This window comes from Mesitornis unicolor, unplaced genomic scaffold (assembly GCF_000695765.1).
Source record: "Mesitornis unicolor isolate BGI_N332 unplaced genomic scaffold, ASM69576v1 scaffold34650, whole genome shotgun sequence".
Taxonomy (NCBI): domain Eukaryota; kingdom Metazoa; phylum Chordata; class Aves; order Mesitornithiformes; family Mesitornithidae; genus Mesitornis; species Mesitornis unicolor.
The window spans coordinates 16,761-32,996 of NW_010159794.1; the positions used below are offsets into that span (position 1 = coordinate 16,761).

General features: G+C 39.8%; 1 protein-coding gene across 1 annotated transcript in view; it reads left to right on the top strand.

The window, feature by feature from the left end:
* HSD17B12 (hydroxysteroid (17-beta) dehydrogenase 12) overlaps positions 1–16,236 on the top strand; it is a gene marked incomplete at its 5' end in the record, with an annotated part of 34,094 nt that overhangs the window by 4,148 nt on the left and 13,710 nt on the right. The window contains 3 exons of the mRNA XM_010187872.1: positions 390–454; positions 1,373–1,417; positions 11,274–11,308. Coding sequence (XP_010186174.1) covers positions 390–454; positions 1,373–1,417; positions 11,274–11,308 — 145 coding nt within the window. The remainder of the gene's footprint in view (positions 1–389; positions 455–1,372; positions 1,418–11,273; positions 11,309–16,236) is intronic.

Genomic DNA, 16,236 nt, shown 5'->3' on the forward strand with positions numbered 1-16,236 from the left:
ATTTCCCTTCATTAAAAAAAAAAAAAAAAAGAAAAAGAAAAAGAAAAAATATGTTAAATCAGTTTCACTTAATGTTCTGCCAGATATTGAGAGCTTTCTTCCCCAGTGCTGTGCAGAGCAGTGGAATATGGGTGCGATGTACTAGCTTTTAAACAACTGGAGAATTCGTGTTTACACATTTAAAAGGGCTTGCGTATTCACTCTCACATTGCGCTCGTGTGTGTCTTTGTGCACGAGTGTATTTACAGTCAAGGAAACTTGTCTGGAGGAGTTAGAATGATTTAGATGCAACGTTTTCAAAGTATTGCTTGAAAATTGTTATTAATCAGAGCATGAGAAATCAGATGTCATCCAAGCAATCTAATGAATGCTTCATACTTCTGTTTCAGTCAACAACGTGGGAATTTCATATATTTATCCTGAATATTTTCTTGATGTTCCAGACCTGGATAATGTAAGTGCTTTTGTGGTACCTTCTGGTGTTCTTGTTTTTTAGCGCTGAATGCTTAATGGATATGACAAAAGGTTTGATTTGGTTAAGGTACTCACATAACAAGGTTTTCTGATTAGAATTAACGGCTCAAAGAGCTAAGAGATGTACAGAAGCAACATAACACAATTAAGATTACGGCAGGCCCCGTTTCTTGGGGGGGTTTTTTTATTAACTGCTTCATTTCTATTTTAAACAGGTGCTCTGGGGTCAATATCCAAATTCCTCTCCTTCTCGTGGTCTCATCTGGTGGCTGTTTTTGAGCTGCTTTAACTTGTGGGGTGGTTCTTAAGTGATTGAAGGGAAGCAAGCAACTCCATGGATGGAAGCTGCATATTCTGTAACACTGTTATGACAGTTTTAGACATCTTGTACTGTAGGCACAGTCTTGGTTTCATTAAGTACTTGGAAAACTCTGACTATGATCACTTTGACCGATACATGATTTTGAAGCTTCAAATAAGCCTCATAATATTTAGCAAAACACCCAGTTTTTTTAACCTGATTAATAGAATTTAGGTCACTAGAACACTGTTAGAAGATAGTGAAGAGCAAAGTACAGACATTAATTTATGAACATGTCTAAAATATAAGAATTTATTAAAGTTAATAAATATTGCAGATAGCGTTAGGAAATAGTGTCAATAGGATACATCTATGTTTTCCTTTATTGGTATGAGTCCCTTATCAGAGAAAACGTGATGAAGAGTAATTCACAGACTTTGAATTGTCACTGCTCTTGGCACTTAAGCAGGAAGGCAAGGAGTAAAGGTGGAAGTATAAGTGTAAGGCTTAATTTATCCTGGCACAACACAAAGGGTATATAAATATTGATCAAATAACCTAAAACAGAACAAAACCCCAGTCTTTGTTTTCTTGCAGACAATTGACAAGATGATCAATGTTAACATCATGTCTGTTTGTAAGGTAAGTGCCCTGTTACCAACACTTGTTCCTGATGTCTTAATTCAAAACCAGTAAACAATTAACATTCAGTTATCTGAAGCAATTACTTTCACCTGTTGGACCGTGATTTCATTTTTCATATTAGAGTAACCCAGAGGCTATGATTGTCATAATCAGACTGTTCTGATTGTTGTGTGCAATATGATTTGTTGCAAAGAAATCTTTGAGCTATTTAGAAGAGCAAGGTATGTACACGAAACAACACTTAAGCTTGTTGTTCTAGTCCTTCTTGTAAATCATTCTTCTCCCCCTGTATCTGTGTTGCTGGGAGTGGACAGCCCTTACCTCTGTATAACCAAGGTTTTGTGTACGCTGTAGTGAGAAGGCACTTAAAAGCTTTCTGTGAAATATGTGAGCAAGAAGGAAAACCAAGCTCACAGAAGCATGCATTAACTTTTGAAGTAAAGTTACCTTCCCTTTTTGCTATATAAACTGAAGTTTTTATTGGAAAGAAATCAACCTGACTTAAGGCTAAGACATATGGCTGTTCCCTTGGTTATTAACATGAGGTTTATTCAAAAATCAGATTTTCGTCCTAGTATTTCAAAGCTTAAAAGGGGCAGGGGGGAATAGCAGCTGCCTAGATGACATTACAACATAGGCAGACAGTGATAATGCAACCCTTGTGTGACTGAATGGGATTGTTAATGTCAGCTTGCTGCTGCTGTTAACTCATGTTTGTGTGTGTTTTATTTGACATCTTAGAACTACTTGTGGCAAAGTTAGAAATAGTGCAACAGTGAGTCTTCAGAAACTTTTCACCTTGAAAATGACTGCTAGCCTGACGAACACCGATTTTTAGTTAATCGAGGAGCATAGCCCATGATGTGGTGTTGCACTTCTGGCAAGGTTTTCATCAGAGGAGTCAGTTATTCATGGGCACCTTTGAAAGTTTCTCTTGTGCAAGTCACATAGCAGACTTTTTTTTTAATGTTAGCACGACTATGACAGGTGTAAATGTGAAGAAGTGTTGTCATGCATAGACCTCTTAGCTAGAGAGAAGTGTGATCAGCAGAATGCCTGTGCTGAGATGTGACATCTGTGCTGTGCCAGCAGAGGGAGTGCACTATTCAGTGTTTAAAGGATGGGGGGTGTCAGGCTTCCTGGAAGTGTTTTGCTAGAACCAAAAAGTTACAGCTGAGCTACTTCAGTAGGTATTTCTGAAGATGGTAGGCTAGAATAATCTTTGAGGTCAACTTTACCGGGTATGTACCTAAAATGTCAGAGATGCAGCCGGATTATATTTGTTTCCAGAATAAATGTAGTGGAATAAAGTTGTGGTTTGAGTCTTCATGTTTATCGTCAGTGGTGTTCAACAACTTAATGAAATTGTAATATAGTTTCTTGTAAAATTTGTTATGTCAACTTCTTCACATTTTAACAGGGTTGTCTTTACATGCTTAAAAACTTACTGGATGTCTGCTCGCTGTGTGTTAGTAATGTTTTTCTTTTTGTTTGAAAACTTTTTTCTTGACTGTGAACAGCTCCTGCTGCTGGGTATAATCAGAATTTGAGCATAAGCTTCCAGGCTTGAAAATGTTTCCTCCTGCATGAGCCTGTTGTGTAATTAAACAGTAGGCATGCCAGATGCTTACTGTTTTGGGGAGAGGAGCACATTAGAGATATATACCATCTGTAAGTCATTTTTTCAGGAGAACCCATAGAACTAGAGAATCATGGTAGGAAAAAATAATTCTAGGAAAAGCCTGTATGTCCTATCACTTAAATTTTTTTGGGACGTAATCCTGTAAATGTTTAGTTCAGTGTTTTAGGTTGGTACCATCTGGTATCCAGGAGTACAAATGCTTTTAAAAAATAATAATTCTTTCTTGTTGGGATGGAAGAAAGCACTGAGTTCTTAAGCAAGGAGATGAAGCTCTGTTGAAAAGGTGAAGGTACAGGAGAGGCAAGGCAGGTTGTGCTGGTACCTGTTCAGGCTCTGCTCACACTATGTGCAGATGTCTATCAGAGGTGTTGCATAATTTTTTTTACTGTTATATTCTGGAGCATTTCCATCCACTTCCTTTGGGATAAAACTTCATCAGTGCCTAAAAGGTAATGGTATTCCCCTGTCTTCAGTAACCTGCAGCATGGGCCATCAGCAACACCTCTGCTGGACACCACAGCTCTTCTGGCACACATGTCAAATAACTCCACTTCTGGCTGAAACACTCCTTAGGCTTGAAGTGGGAAAGTCAAGATATTCAGCACAGTTTGATTCTGCAGAAACAGTAAGGTTTGTTTGTTGACACAAGTGCAAGCATTTTGGAAGGCTAATGCTCATGCCTTAACCTCTGACCCATCCTTTTCGTTGTTGGGCAGCTCATTGGATTTTGGAGGGAATATGCAGTGTGTAGGAAGGAGTACACTGAGAGATGAGACCCCATCTTCACCTCACAGGATAAATTATCAGCCTAGTTGGCCCTGCTGTTTAATACATTTTTCAGCCGTAAAGGACCTAATGCTATGAAGTTTTCCCTAATGTTTGAGAACTTGTTTCCCATCAGAGCTTTTAAACATGACTTACCCAAGTCCTATTCCATGCTGCCTGCCCCCATCATGTCCTTGGAGCACTGTTGGGTTAGGTCAGCCTTGTACCCCACACTGGTGCAATTTTGGGGTTCAGTCAGTCTTGCATGAAGTACAGTGATTACTGCAACCTGCCTGCGAAGCACCCTGTACACCACTGAAGACAAGCTAGGTACAACTACATAAACCATGTTGGAAATCTCACATCTTGTAATACGCTGGTTAAAAACCTTGACCAAACACGCCCTGCCCCACCAACCACAGTGGGTTCTTTTTAAGCTCTCTGGGAAATGTCACACTTGTATGGTGATGTGCGGAGCAGGAGTTACTCCATTCAAAACATACAAAACAAGAAGCGCCTTGGATCTTGATGCCATAAATAGAATGAAGCATTTTTTTTTCTGGTATTTTTTCAGGAAAGCTTGAGACTTAATATAGCGTTATACAAGGATTGAGCTGACATAATTGAGGAAGTATACAGGATAGTGTGCACCGTTTCATGGTTCCTGTCACAATCTTATCTCATGTTTCTGGGGAGATATAAAACCCAGGACTTTTCTTTAATGATTGTTGTTGGCAGTTCAGGTAACATGGGTTTGTATTATCACTTTTTGATATCTCATTGCATTTTGAGACACAAGCTAAACATATTTCTGATTGAATAAAATATCAGGTCAAAAGTCCTGGTTTTTTTCACTAACCAGCAAGTGCTGAAGAGGCAAAATTATAGTTGCTCTGTATAGTTTTTGTGTATAACTCCTCTGAATCAACTGCATCTTCTTCTGTCAATTCACCTTGATTTCACCTGGAAAAACTATTACAACTTGATTTTGCTGTTGTTCTAACATCCTGAAAGCCAAGGATGCTATAGACTTGTTGTCCAGTGGAAGAAATGGGTCAGTAATGAGCATAGAAAATCGTTTCACATACTTCAGGGAGCCCTTCTTTCTCCTTTGAAAGCTGCAAGAGATACTCAGTACATGAGGAGCAGCAAGTAAGTTATTTCTGTTTGTGGCATTGCAATATGCTAATTGCATTGGGAGTGAGGCATAAACTTGTGTTCCCTTGAAAAATGAGTAGGACTAGATAGTTGAGGGAGTGCTGGCTTAGCGGTTGATTAAGCAAGGAGCTGAATTGGTTTACAAGCTATTATGTTGTGGGGGAATGTAAATTTTAGGCTTGCAGGCCAGGCTTCATTTTGAAATTGGTATTAATAGAGGAAGGAGAGTGAATTACATATATGTACGTCTTGGTATCTGTGCTAATCTTTGCCGTGATCACCTTACTTATGTTTTATACCAAGTGTCAAATACAAAGGGATAATAGGCCTACAAGATTGAGGATCTTTATCATCACCATATTTGACAAGTTTATAATTTGCTTAAGACTTCAAAAATACATAAATACTGTGTTGAACTGAGAGCTCTAGTTTCAGCTGTCCTCCTAATGGAAGAGGAGGGAGAAGTGAATTATGACAGGTTATGAATCCCAGACAGAACAGAGGAACAACTCTAACTACAGAGTCTGAAACTGTGAGTTTAGGAAAAAAAATTAAAATCCAACAACAAAACCCACAACTGATACAAAACTGAATGGGGGCCAAGGAGCTAGTGCATTTGAGAAAAAGGGGAAATATTATTTTGCAGATCTGTGCGTAGGAAGAAGAAAAGCCTGGGGAGCAATAATCCTGGAAAATAGTAGGAAATGACCTCTCTTTCTCTCCCACGAGTGTTCAGATGGGCTACTGCAGCCTGTCTGTAGAATTACCTTACCAGAAATCAGGTGATTGTTGGTTGTGCCTTGCTTGAACCCTACGTGAATTTTTGTATTTGCTGTGTATTGGAAAAGATCACAGTAAATGGAACATAATTGAGGGACGGGGCAATACTGACTTGTGGAAAGACATTGCTCTGTGTGTGTATTCCAGCCTACTCAAAAGGTTTCTTTACATTTATATTCAAAGTCATAATCAAAGCAGGTATGTCGATTTAGCCAAGTGCATAATACACACTGATAACAAAGGTACGGTTGCCAGTGCCTGGAAGAGGAGCAAGTGTTCTGTGAAGGTGGCCTTGAATATCATTCAGGTGGTCCGGAGGGAGAAATTAAATGCTGCAGTTTCCCACCTTGCTGACTTTGAACCTGAGAGCGTGATACGTGGGAATCTGGAACAAGGGAAATGCAGCTGTGAGAAATACTTTTCAGCAATAGTCAGGGATGCACTTGGGATTTTTCTTCAAAGTACAAGTAACTTGAGGAGATTTAGGAAATCCTGGAGTTCTGTGGCTTTTTGTAGATTTGGGGTTGAGACAAATATGTATTTTCACTTCTTGAAAAGAGTATTATTTGAGTAGTCTTTTTCCTAAGTAAAAGGAGGGCAGGGGAAAAGATGCTGATTTTGAGAGTTTCCCATGTCAACTGAACTCCGAAAGTTTGTGGCACTGAATAGGGAAAAACTTTTTGTCCAAAAAATATTGTTCAAAGGAAAGTCACTGACGAAGAACAGGGCTTGCAGCATGTTAAGTTTTAGGTCTCCTTTGTATGTCCTGTGCCCCTTTCTGGGTACTGACCTTGCCACATGGGTTATTGCATGATTTTTCTGTTGAATAGGCTTCAGGTTTACTTGTTAGTTTTTGCAAATATACATATTTCTTGCTCAGCTTGGGATATGAGGTGCATTAAGATGTTATTGTTTCAAAACGGATAATATTATAAAAAACTTAGTAATAGATGCTGAGAATATATTTCATGGTCAATGTGACAATGTGCACAAGTACTGTTCCTTAGTTCTTCCAGTGCAGTGTCTGCAGAGGAGAGCTGCATAGGCATGGTGCCAGTTAACTACTTGGTACACAGCTTGTGTCCGTGTCAACTTGTGTGAATCCTCTGCCCAGGCACTGTGCATTATCTGATGGTAGTAACGGTGGATTTTACATGCACGGGTGCACCACAGGGAATTGTCGAGCTTTAAGAGTTACGTTGCTTTGAGTTGTTGTTGTAGTTTCACCCCAGATTCGTGAATGGAGTCTGAAGGAAGCTTCTTAGCTGCGTAACAAAGTAGAAATGTTCTCCAAGTTCTCTAGCTTCGTCCTTTGTTGTACTTGCATGGGCTTAATTACAGATCATTTTACCTTGTGGAAGTGGAAAGAGAGAGTTGCAGCCATAACATCTTACCACAGAATGATTTCTCACTGAATATACAACTGTGGTATTTGGTTTCTGGCTTTGTATAGCCATAATGTGGCCCATAACTTGTGAAGCATGACTTTTAGTAGTTACCTCAGCTTTTCCTGCTGTATTTTCGCAGTCTGAGTGAATATCACTTGATGAAAGGTATTCAAAACTTCACAATTTATTCTTTTCCGAAGCTTTACTTTTGAGCTATTGTTTGGATCCAAGTGAGAAAAGACTGCAACTCGGTGGTCGCTAAGAATGGGAGATTTTTTTTTTGAGGAAAAAACACTAGAAGTGCATGATTGTAACTTCTACCTCTTAGTCCTCTAATAGGAGCTTTTAAGTGTAGCACCTGTTTTAGAACGTAAATGTAGCCATATGACGGTGCATTTTTGTATCTGCAGGTAGGAGTCTCTGCTTCTTTAGACTAAAAGTGGTGTTCCTTTTTCCAAAATTCAGAAATAGAAGACAGGTCTGGTGAGGAGGAGTGGACGATACAGCCAATGCTTGCCAGGCTTGTTGCAAATAAATGGACATCAAGAAATGCGAGCTGGCTGTAAAGCACTGATTAAGTGGTGGTCTGTAATGGATCTCTACCTTAAGCTGCCCACGTGCTGTGAGCATCCTAGAACTTAGGACCTGGAGGGCTAAGTGTGAAAGAAGTTGAATTAAAAGTATTGCAGGGCTTCAAACCAAAGGAACTGTACACCAAGCTCTATGTAAGCATAATGTATATATGTGAAGTCATTGAAAAACAAAACAAAAAACCCTCCTCCACAATTACTGCTTCATGGCTGTGTGCTAAACATAACTTTTTGCCAGACTATAGAACAGTTTAACAACTTCCAGTGCTGAGGAGTCTGTCCTGAGCAGATTTCTCAGAGGCACACACATGCACACTCTGCTCTAATGCAAACTGTAAGAAAGAATAAAGTTTCCTTTGGTTGAGCTGGCAGTTTTCACATAGCCTGGTGTCTGTCCACTCACCTGAAATTATCTGAGCCTTCAGAGTCTTGGGAGCATTTGCAACTTCAACTGCAGCACTGGTATTTCTGTGGAAAGTAGTATCTGTGCAGAAAAATGGTTAAACACACCCCATTAGAGAACTGGCTGTCTCTAAAGAAGACCTAGCTAGAGTTTGGATCCTTTATCTGGGAGGTGTTTATTAAATTCTAATGTTTGTTGTTGAATTGCCTATTTCATAATGCCATGTCTGAAATTACAGCTATTTAAGACAAGAGTTAACCAGTTTGGCTGTCTTCAGTAAAGATGATGCCAGCACGTATGGACACTGTGGCAGAACTACATTTCTGCTATAGATTGTTTTATTTTATTTAATGCTGGGAATATTTGACATATGTGTACAATGTATAAACTTGCCAGACCTGAATATGGCTGCAGAATGCCCTGCCAGCACTCTTCCAATGGTGCTCTTGCACTGCTGGAGCAGTCTGAGCGTGGACTTGGCTGGGTGCGATGGGACTGACTCAGAGCGCTGCCTTCTGTTATTTTATTCTTTTAAACATTGGTATTTTTTCTGTACATTCAAATACTGAATATTCATATATCTCCTTTCATGTATCACACGATGTGAAAATAGAGATGGGGAAAAAGGTTTTTGCCGTATTTCACAGATTTTTTAAAAAATTCCCTCAAAATATTTTTAATGTAGACAAATAGAGGTAATGTTGAGTATAAAATCCAGCTTTGCCATCACTGTTTTTCTGTGGAAGGGGGGGAAATTGATTGCCTGTCCAGCTGAACTTAAGAAACAGACTAACACAGCTGGTGGTAAGAGAATTCTTTATTTCTACCTGAATTGTGTACCTGTTGTTGTATCTCAGCTGTCAATGGCTTCATGGTTTTTTTAGTTTATGTAAGTCAAGCAATTATTGTAGCATGTATTTCTTCTGTGGTATCAATACTAACCAGCAGGTTCCTGATACACTGTTAGAGCTGCTTGGTGGGTTGCAATTTGGATTTAGACCATGAATACAGGGTGTGCATTTATGACAAAGTTTCAAACGTGGGGTCCCCTCTGTATTCCCGTGGGAGATCCTATACTGGTTTTTCAGACCACTCAAAGGTTGCCTAAGGGAAGGCAATTTCAGTCCACATCCCTGTGTCAGTCTAGGGAGATGATATGCAACATTACACTGCCATGAGAAACAGTGTGCTGCTTTTTGCCAACACATCTGTGGGAGAGGTTATAAAGCTTCTACCAGATAAAAGATCTGCCAGTCTTGAACTAGTCTTAAAATCAGCCCAAATCATTCTTTATCCGTTAACATTAAAATAAAGAGTGTATGAAGAAGCTCATGTATACTTAGAGTTAAGGTTAGAGGTCATTTTGGAGCTGCATCAGATCTGTTTAACTTGGTGATGTTTACAAACTCCAAATACTTAGTTTGACTTCTGGGGCAGTGCTGAGAGTTAAATATGTCAACAGCCGACTTCATGAAAGTAAGATCTGTTCAGCTCCTGCCTGTGCAGTCCCTTATCAAAGCTGTCACGCAGCCTGGCTGATGGCAGAATCTATTCTAAGTGAAAAATGCCAATAAAATACAAAACACAGCCTCTTGCTACCATCTTTTGTGTGTCAGCTGTAATCAACTGATATTTTGTGTTCTTTTGTTATTTTTCTCCTTTATTTCTGAAAGGATATGTTTTATAACTTAAAAATAAAAACCAGGAAAACCAAACCCAGATTCAGTCAGATGTAAGGACTACTGCAGTGATGGTAGTAATCTGAATAGCTTGCTGCAATAAGATTTGTTTCTTTGTAATAAAAGTGCTTACAGGTGTTTTGTGCTCCCGTGTACGCAGATTTCTTTTTGTGTGTGTGTTTTTCCTACCATACTACTCAAATGTTTTATGTTTTAATCTATCAAGGTAATTTGGTATCAGTGGGAGTACCGTTACATTTTGGTGCTGTTTCTATTTTATTGCCCCCTCCTCACTGTGTTCTCAAGAACTTTGTGGGAACTCCTTTTAAAGATGTGGAAAGTGGTAACAACTTATATTTCTTGTCTGATCTGTCTTTGGTGTCAGTGATACGACATTTATTAGCTGAGTTTGCTGGGGACAGAGTAGTATTGGCACGGGCTGAAATTTGATGACATTATTTCCTAAAGGCAGAAATTTTGGGTTTAAATTGTATTTTGGGATGATAGTAGTAAGAAAATAAGCAATTTCACATTAATAAAAAAATTGTCAAGGCTTGGATCAGTGCTTGATTTGTTTCCCTTGTCAGAGCTGCTCTGTGTGCAATTGCGAAGCTTGTTTTAGGATTCCTGCTCTAGAGAATCATTCAACGAGGCTGTAAATAGACTGCTAAGTCATGATGAGAGCAGGCACTTCCAGAGCAGTGGGGAGGTTTGCCAGGCCACTTTCCCTGTGGGGGTGTGGGTTCTGCAGTCTGAAAACATCTGTGTTAGTCAGCAAAAAATGTTTTGGGGTCTTAAATGGATGTGGCACTTCAGGGCATGGTTTAGTGGGCACGGAGGTGTTGGGTTGACAGTTGGACTTTATGATCTTAGAGGTCTCTTCCAGCCTTAATGATTCTGTGATTAAAGGTTTTCTGTAGGTAACATAATGTAAGAAACTTACCTTCACTAGTTCTGTGCAGTGGTCTTGCTGCTCTGCAATTTATTTTTAACTTAAAATCAGCAGTTCATTAAGACTAGCTAAAGTGCATTGGATATTGTCTTGAGTCTTGGCATAGGTGGTAAATTTAGTCAATCTTCAGGAATACAGATGGTTGTTGTGGGGAGAGAAAGATCATTCATGTACTGTAGTACTCTGGTGGTTTAATGTTCTTCAGAGGTCACAGATGCTGCAGAGTGGCGAAGACGGTTTTTTATTTACTCCTGTTTTACTAATGCTACTAGCTGGATGGGTTCACCAGATTCAGTGCACACACACTACTTGACAGAGCCAAGTTATCCAGGTAGAATAAAAATAAACTGCCTACGCAAAGTATGGTCTCTGCTTCCCTGAGCCGTGGTTGGGGTGGAGGGGGCGGCAGCTGCTCTGGGAGGAAGGGAGGCTTCCCTCAGTCTCTGGCTGTCTGGTGTCTGCATTCTCAGCCATCACGAATGTTTTCTTTTTGCAGATGACACGATTGGTGCTGCCCGGCATGCTGGAAAGGTGAGTCACACTAACACTATCCAGACAAAGTCATCATTATTTATAGTGGAGAATCCTTTCTTGAAAAATTCATTACTGTGACTAATCAGCCTAGTCTCCATGTTTTAATGGCAGAGTAATGCTGGGTGAGTCACGCTGATGGTGCATGAATCATCAGACGGTGGAAGCCTTTTCCACTCGATTCCCTTTTTATTTTTCCTCTCCCTTCTCCACTGTTGTGGTGATTCCTTTTAGAACAGAATTAAAAAGCCCGTCTGACTCATCAGCACTAACTCAACAACCTGCTATTCTGAGGGGGTGGTTACAGTTCCTGGGAATAACCTTCTTAAGGTTATTTCTCCAAGTCATTGTAAGTAAAATGGATGCAAAGAATATGTTCTCGTTATACAGTAGGAGGTATATTGAGGAAGTCTATGATCATTTGGAAAAACAGAATTGGAGACCAGCTCTTTAAAATAAGAGTTAATGCACACCGCTGTCACCGCAGAAGCCATGTACTGACTTTCACCTAGCTCCCAGGTGAAACTAAAAGGTGCGCAGTTTCCATGTCGTCTCTCCAGGCAATATTTGAGCTGATGCTGACTGTCCTGTGCTTTTTGCTGTCTCTGTTGCAACACAAATCCCTGTTTGCTGGAGGTTGCCCTAGGTCGGGTCTGAGCTATGCTCGCAGTACTGAGGAAACTTGTGTAGAACCTTGCATGACAGTCACCATGGTATGGCCTTCAAGTAAATACTGTAGCAGGAGCACGTATATGGGGCAAACCTCCAAATCCAACAAAGATTAAGAAAAAATAATGTTATTTCTTGTATCATCCCACTATCTGTTAGTCGTCTTTGCAGATCAGGATTCAGTTATTCAAGTGTTGCACAGATGCAGAGCAAATGCTTCACATCTGAAACAAAGTTTCTTCATGGGTACAAACTGTCAGAGCTAGTGGCCAGTACAGGAGTCAGTTTCTAGCACATCAGGGTGATGGCAAGCTTAGATTTTTAGTTAAACTGTCAGGAGATGAGGAGGAGTTTATTTCATCTAAAGAAACTTGAATTAGAAAAGAAGACCTACGACAGAGCTCTGGGGTGGGGGTGTCGTATTTCCCAGTAAAGCTGGAGTAGAAGGATTACAGTACAGTGGTGGTAGCTACTCAGTGTTTGTAAGTCAGAAGTTACTCCTTGTCCGTATACTATTATTGATAGATAAAGAGACCTGCCTTTTGTGAAACCACCATCCTCTGAAGATGCCAGCATGACCATTTTGCTTTCTAAGGATTAAATGTTGTTTTGTTATTGATTTTTGGAACTTTGAAGCTCTAACAATTTCTTGCCTCTGTTTCTTCTTTGTCTAAAGAAATGTCATAGTTTTCATTTGGCAGAGTTGATCTGTTAAGCTGCTTAGGAGAGAGTGATGTATACTCCACTTACAGAATATCCTGTGTATGTTTTTTCTGTTACATATTAACCTGGGTAAGATTATTTTAATAAAAGGCAGTAAACCAGGATCCTGCTGAGTTCTGGTTGTGACTGCCTTTGAGCACATCATGTCATGTTTCTCCTCACTTTTCCTAACTACATGATTACCTCGGGAATCTCAAGGGAAAATGTTCAAGAAGAAGCTTGGGAAGAAAAGGTTAATAGTTTGGAGTTTTTTTTAAATAGAAGTATACATCTTGAACTTTTTGAGCCACTTTGAATGATTGCTACATTTGAATGAAAGCCTTGGTTTCTGTCCCAGGGAAAAATATTTTAAAAGCTTCCATTTTCTGTTTGGTTTTGTGAAGTCAGTTGGGTTTGCAGTGCACAGATGCAATGTCTGCAGCTGCCAACTCCTGCATAGTCATAGCTCACAGATCATTAACACCACTAAAAGCCTGTAACCACAGGAGGACAGGGATGTCCAGTGGATCCAAGGGCATGAATGAATGGTAGCTGTAGTCGGCTGCAATTTGGGCCAACAATACATTTCTCACATGGGACCGTGGGTTTGGAAAAAGGGCTCCAGGCTCCAAGAATAGAACTAGACAAGGAATCCCATCATTATTCCTCACTGTTCAAGGAGGACAGGGCGTTGAGTAGATAGGTGTGATGTAGCACACTACAGCATCTTGCAGCCAGCTATAGTGCGTACTTTTACGTGTTTGGATGTTGGTTTTATGGCAACATGTTACAAGTACAGAAATAGAGCAGACTTTACATGCTTTGCATCCAGGTCTGTAAGGAGAAAACACAGCTGCATCTTGGTGTGTCTGTTACTTTTTATTTATAACAAACATAGCAGCATTAGATGAGTGCCACTTCTGGTAATGGCATTTAGATTCTCTGCTGTGGCTCCTCTCTTGTGCTATGAACACTTAAAGTGACAATTTATAATCTGCAGCTTCCCATTACACTTAAATGAGCAGTTCCTCTGTAAATTTTGAGGCTACTGTCTAAGTTGGGCGAATCATAGAACTGAAAATCGAGGCTTGATGTCTTTGGGAACAAAAAAAACACCGCCACCAAAAATCAGTTGACTGTTTCTAGACAAATATCAAACTATGGTATTTATTGCCAGGCAAGTAGCAAGTGCATAATTACATTATAGAGGAAGCTTGCTCTTTCCACTTGGCGTGCAGCTGGAGCAGGCACTGGTTGCCACAGCAACAGGGAGATGGCTAAATATAGCATTCCAAAAGCTTAAGGTAGAATGGTGGGGAGGTGTGAGGGTGTGGGCCTGGCTCTCTTCATCTTAACCAACTTTGTGTCAAGCTTGATAGAGGCAGTTTTATTTTTTTTGCCACACTGATGCTTGCGTAGGTCTTCAGATCCCTCCCTAAAAACATTTCTTTTGCAATTCCTCTAAGAAGCAAAATCGTAAGTGGAGTAATTGGAAGTGTTCCCCCTGTGTGCATACTTCTCAGTGTCCTTTTATCTGGAGGTTTTAAGTTATGAGCTTTTAAGGCTAAGACTCTTTTCTTCATAAAGAAAAACTACAAACCGCAAAACCCACAGTGGCATTGACTGCTTCAAAAAGACCAATACACGGAGCTTCTGCGAAAGGCTGCTATTAATCTGTTGTGTTTCCAAGAGGGTTTTCTTCACTGGGTCAGACCATTAATTCACTGCACCTCGATGATGGTCCCTGCTGCTGGAAAGTTGCAGTCCAGCCCAGTGCTGCAAGACCTGTGCCTTACAGCCTGAATGCAGCCTCTCTTCTAAAGCTTCAGTTTGTTTTAGAAGTGTGATGCTTGTGTTTATCCAGATGCATGCTTACCCTTTTTTGAATCCTGCTAAGCTTTTCCCCTCAATGAAGTTTTGTGGCGAGTACTCCCGTAGTCTGAATATGGGAAGAGCAGTTCCTTTTATCGGATCTAAATGTCAGTATTTAATTTAAATAAATGTCATCTATCTTTTGTATTCTGAGAGAATAAATCACGATCTTGATCTTTGTCATTCATTGGTCTGTATACTCTTATCGTGGCTGCTCTTCATAGTCTCTTAAGTAGCTAAATTGAACCAATCTTTTCACCTCATCGATGTATCAGGGTTTTTTTCCTTCTTTTCCCCTTTCTTAAATTATCAGGTCATTCATGTTTCTGTCCTATATTTGGAGGGATAAAAGTGTTCTATAGACTGTAATTCAGGGTTTCAGTGGTGGTGGATCTATCCTTCCCATTCCCACTAGCCTGTTCTTTGGCTGCAAAAGAGAACTCCTTGTGGACTTCGTTCAGGTTTACCAGAAAGTGGATAGTTGATTTAGAGTCCTGCAAGGTTTGTGATTAATTCTTGTTATTTTCTTTGGTATGCATTGTTGGTTTTGTTAATATTGATTTTTCATGTGCCATTCTTGTAGTCTGTTCACACAGCAGTCTGAGCTTTTTAAAAAGTTCCTTACAGTATTCTCCAATCTGAATCTCTTAAAAACTGCAGGAATACTCAGTTCACTGCTAATCCCCATCTGAGCTCATGAATAAATATCACAAGTACCACCTGTCTTGATATGAAAAACTTCTGGCATCCACTGTTAACCTTTTGCTGTTGTGAAGATTCATTATTAATTTGTGGTCTTGTTTTCTCCGTATTAAATATTTTGATCCACATTACTACTTTATTTCACCAACCAAGTCTTATAGATAACTCCTGGAAAATGCAGCAAACTTTGGCAAAGGTGTTCGAAAGCTTGAATTATTGAAATGATTCTTTTCTGTCAAATTAGCCACCTTATTTTTAGAGAAGCATCAAGCACAGATTTAATTCACACTTGTATCATGGCAAAAGGCATGCTGGTTTGAATCTATTGTCACAGTTTATAAAGAGTTATATAATTTTAGATTTTACTGGTCACTTAACTCTGTTTTTAAGATTGTTACGTAAATCATTGTGACAGCAGTGGCATAGGGTATACGTAGATGAACAAATACGATGAGAAACTCGCATGTGAATCTGGGGGAGTTGAGCTGTGTGATACCTACCTGTGGTAGTGTTCTTAGTCTGCACTAAGCACAGCATACTTGATGTATCCAGGCAAATTGGCTTGTGTTTACTGCAGGGTAAGAAGAAGCAGAGATGCATCTTTCACTATGTTGGGCAGTCTGGTAGCAACTTCTAACAGCATAGTTGCCCTAATTCAGCTGAAACTTTTAAAACTAATTCTTCTTTCTACCTAGCACTAAAAAATGTCTGGTTTTGTAGGTTAGACTAGTCTCAGAAATAGACATGCTCAAAATCAGTCAGTGGGTTGGGAAATCCAGCCTTGCCTTCTGTCCTACCTGCACATGCTTTAGAAGTGTTTGGCTGGCAGAGCAGGTGGTAGCTAATTTCAGACTGGTACCCTTACCGAAATATTATTATGGAATACCTTCAGTGTTGCTGTAATACAGCTGTAAAACAACTCTTATGTTCTGTAGTCACCCACTGAATATCTTCCATACTGTGTTAAAATGCTTCTGTATTTC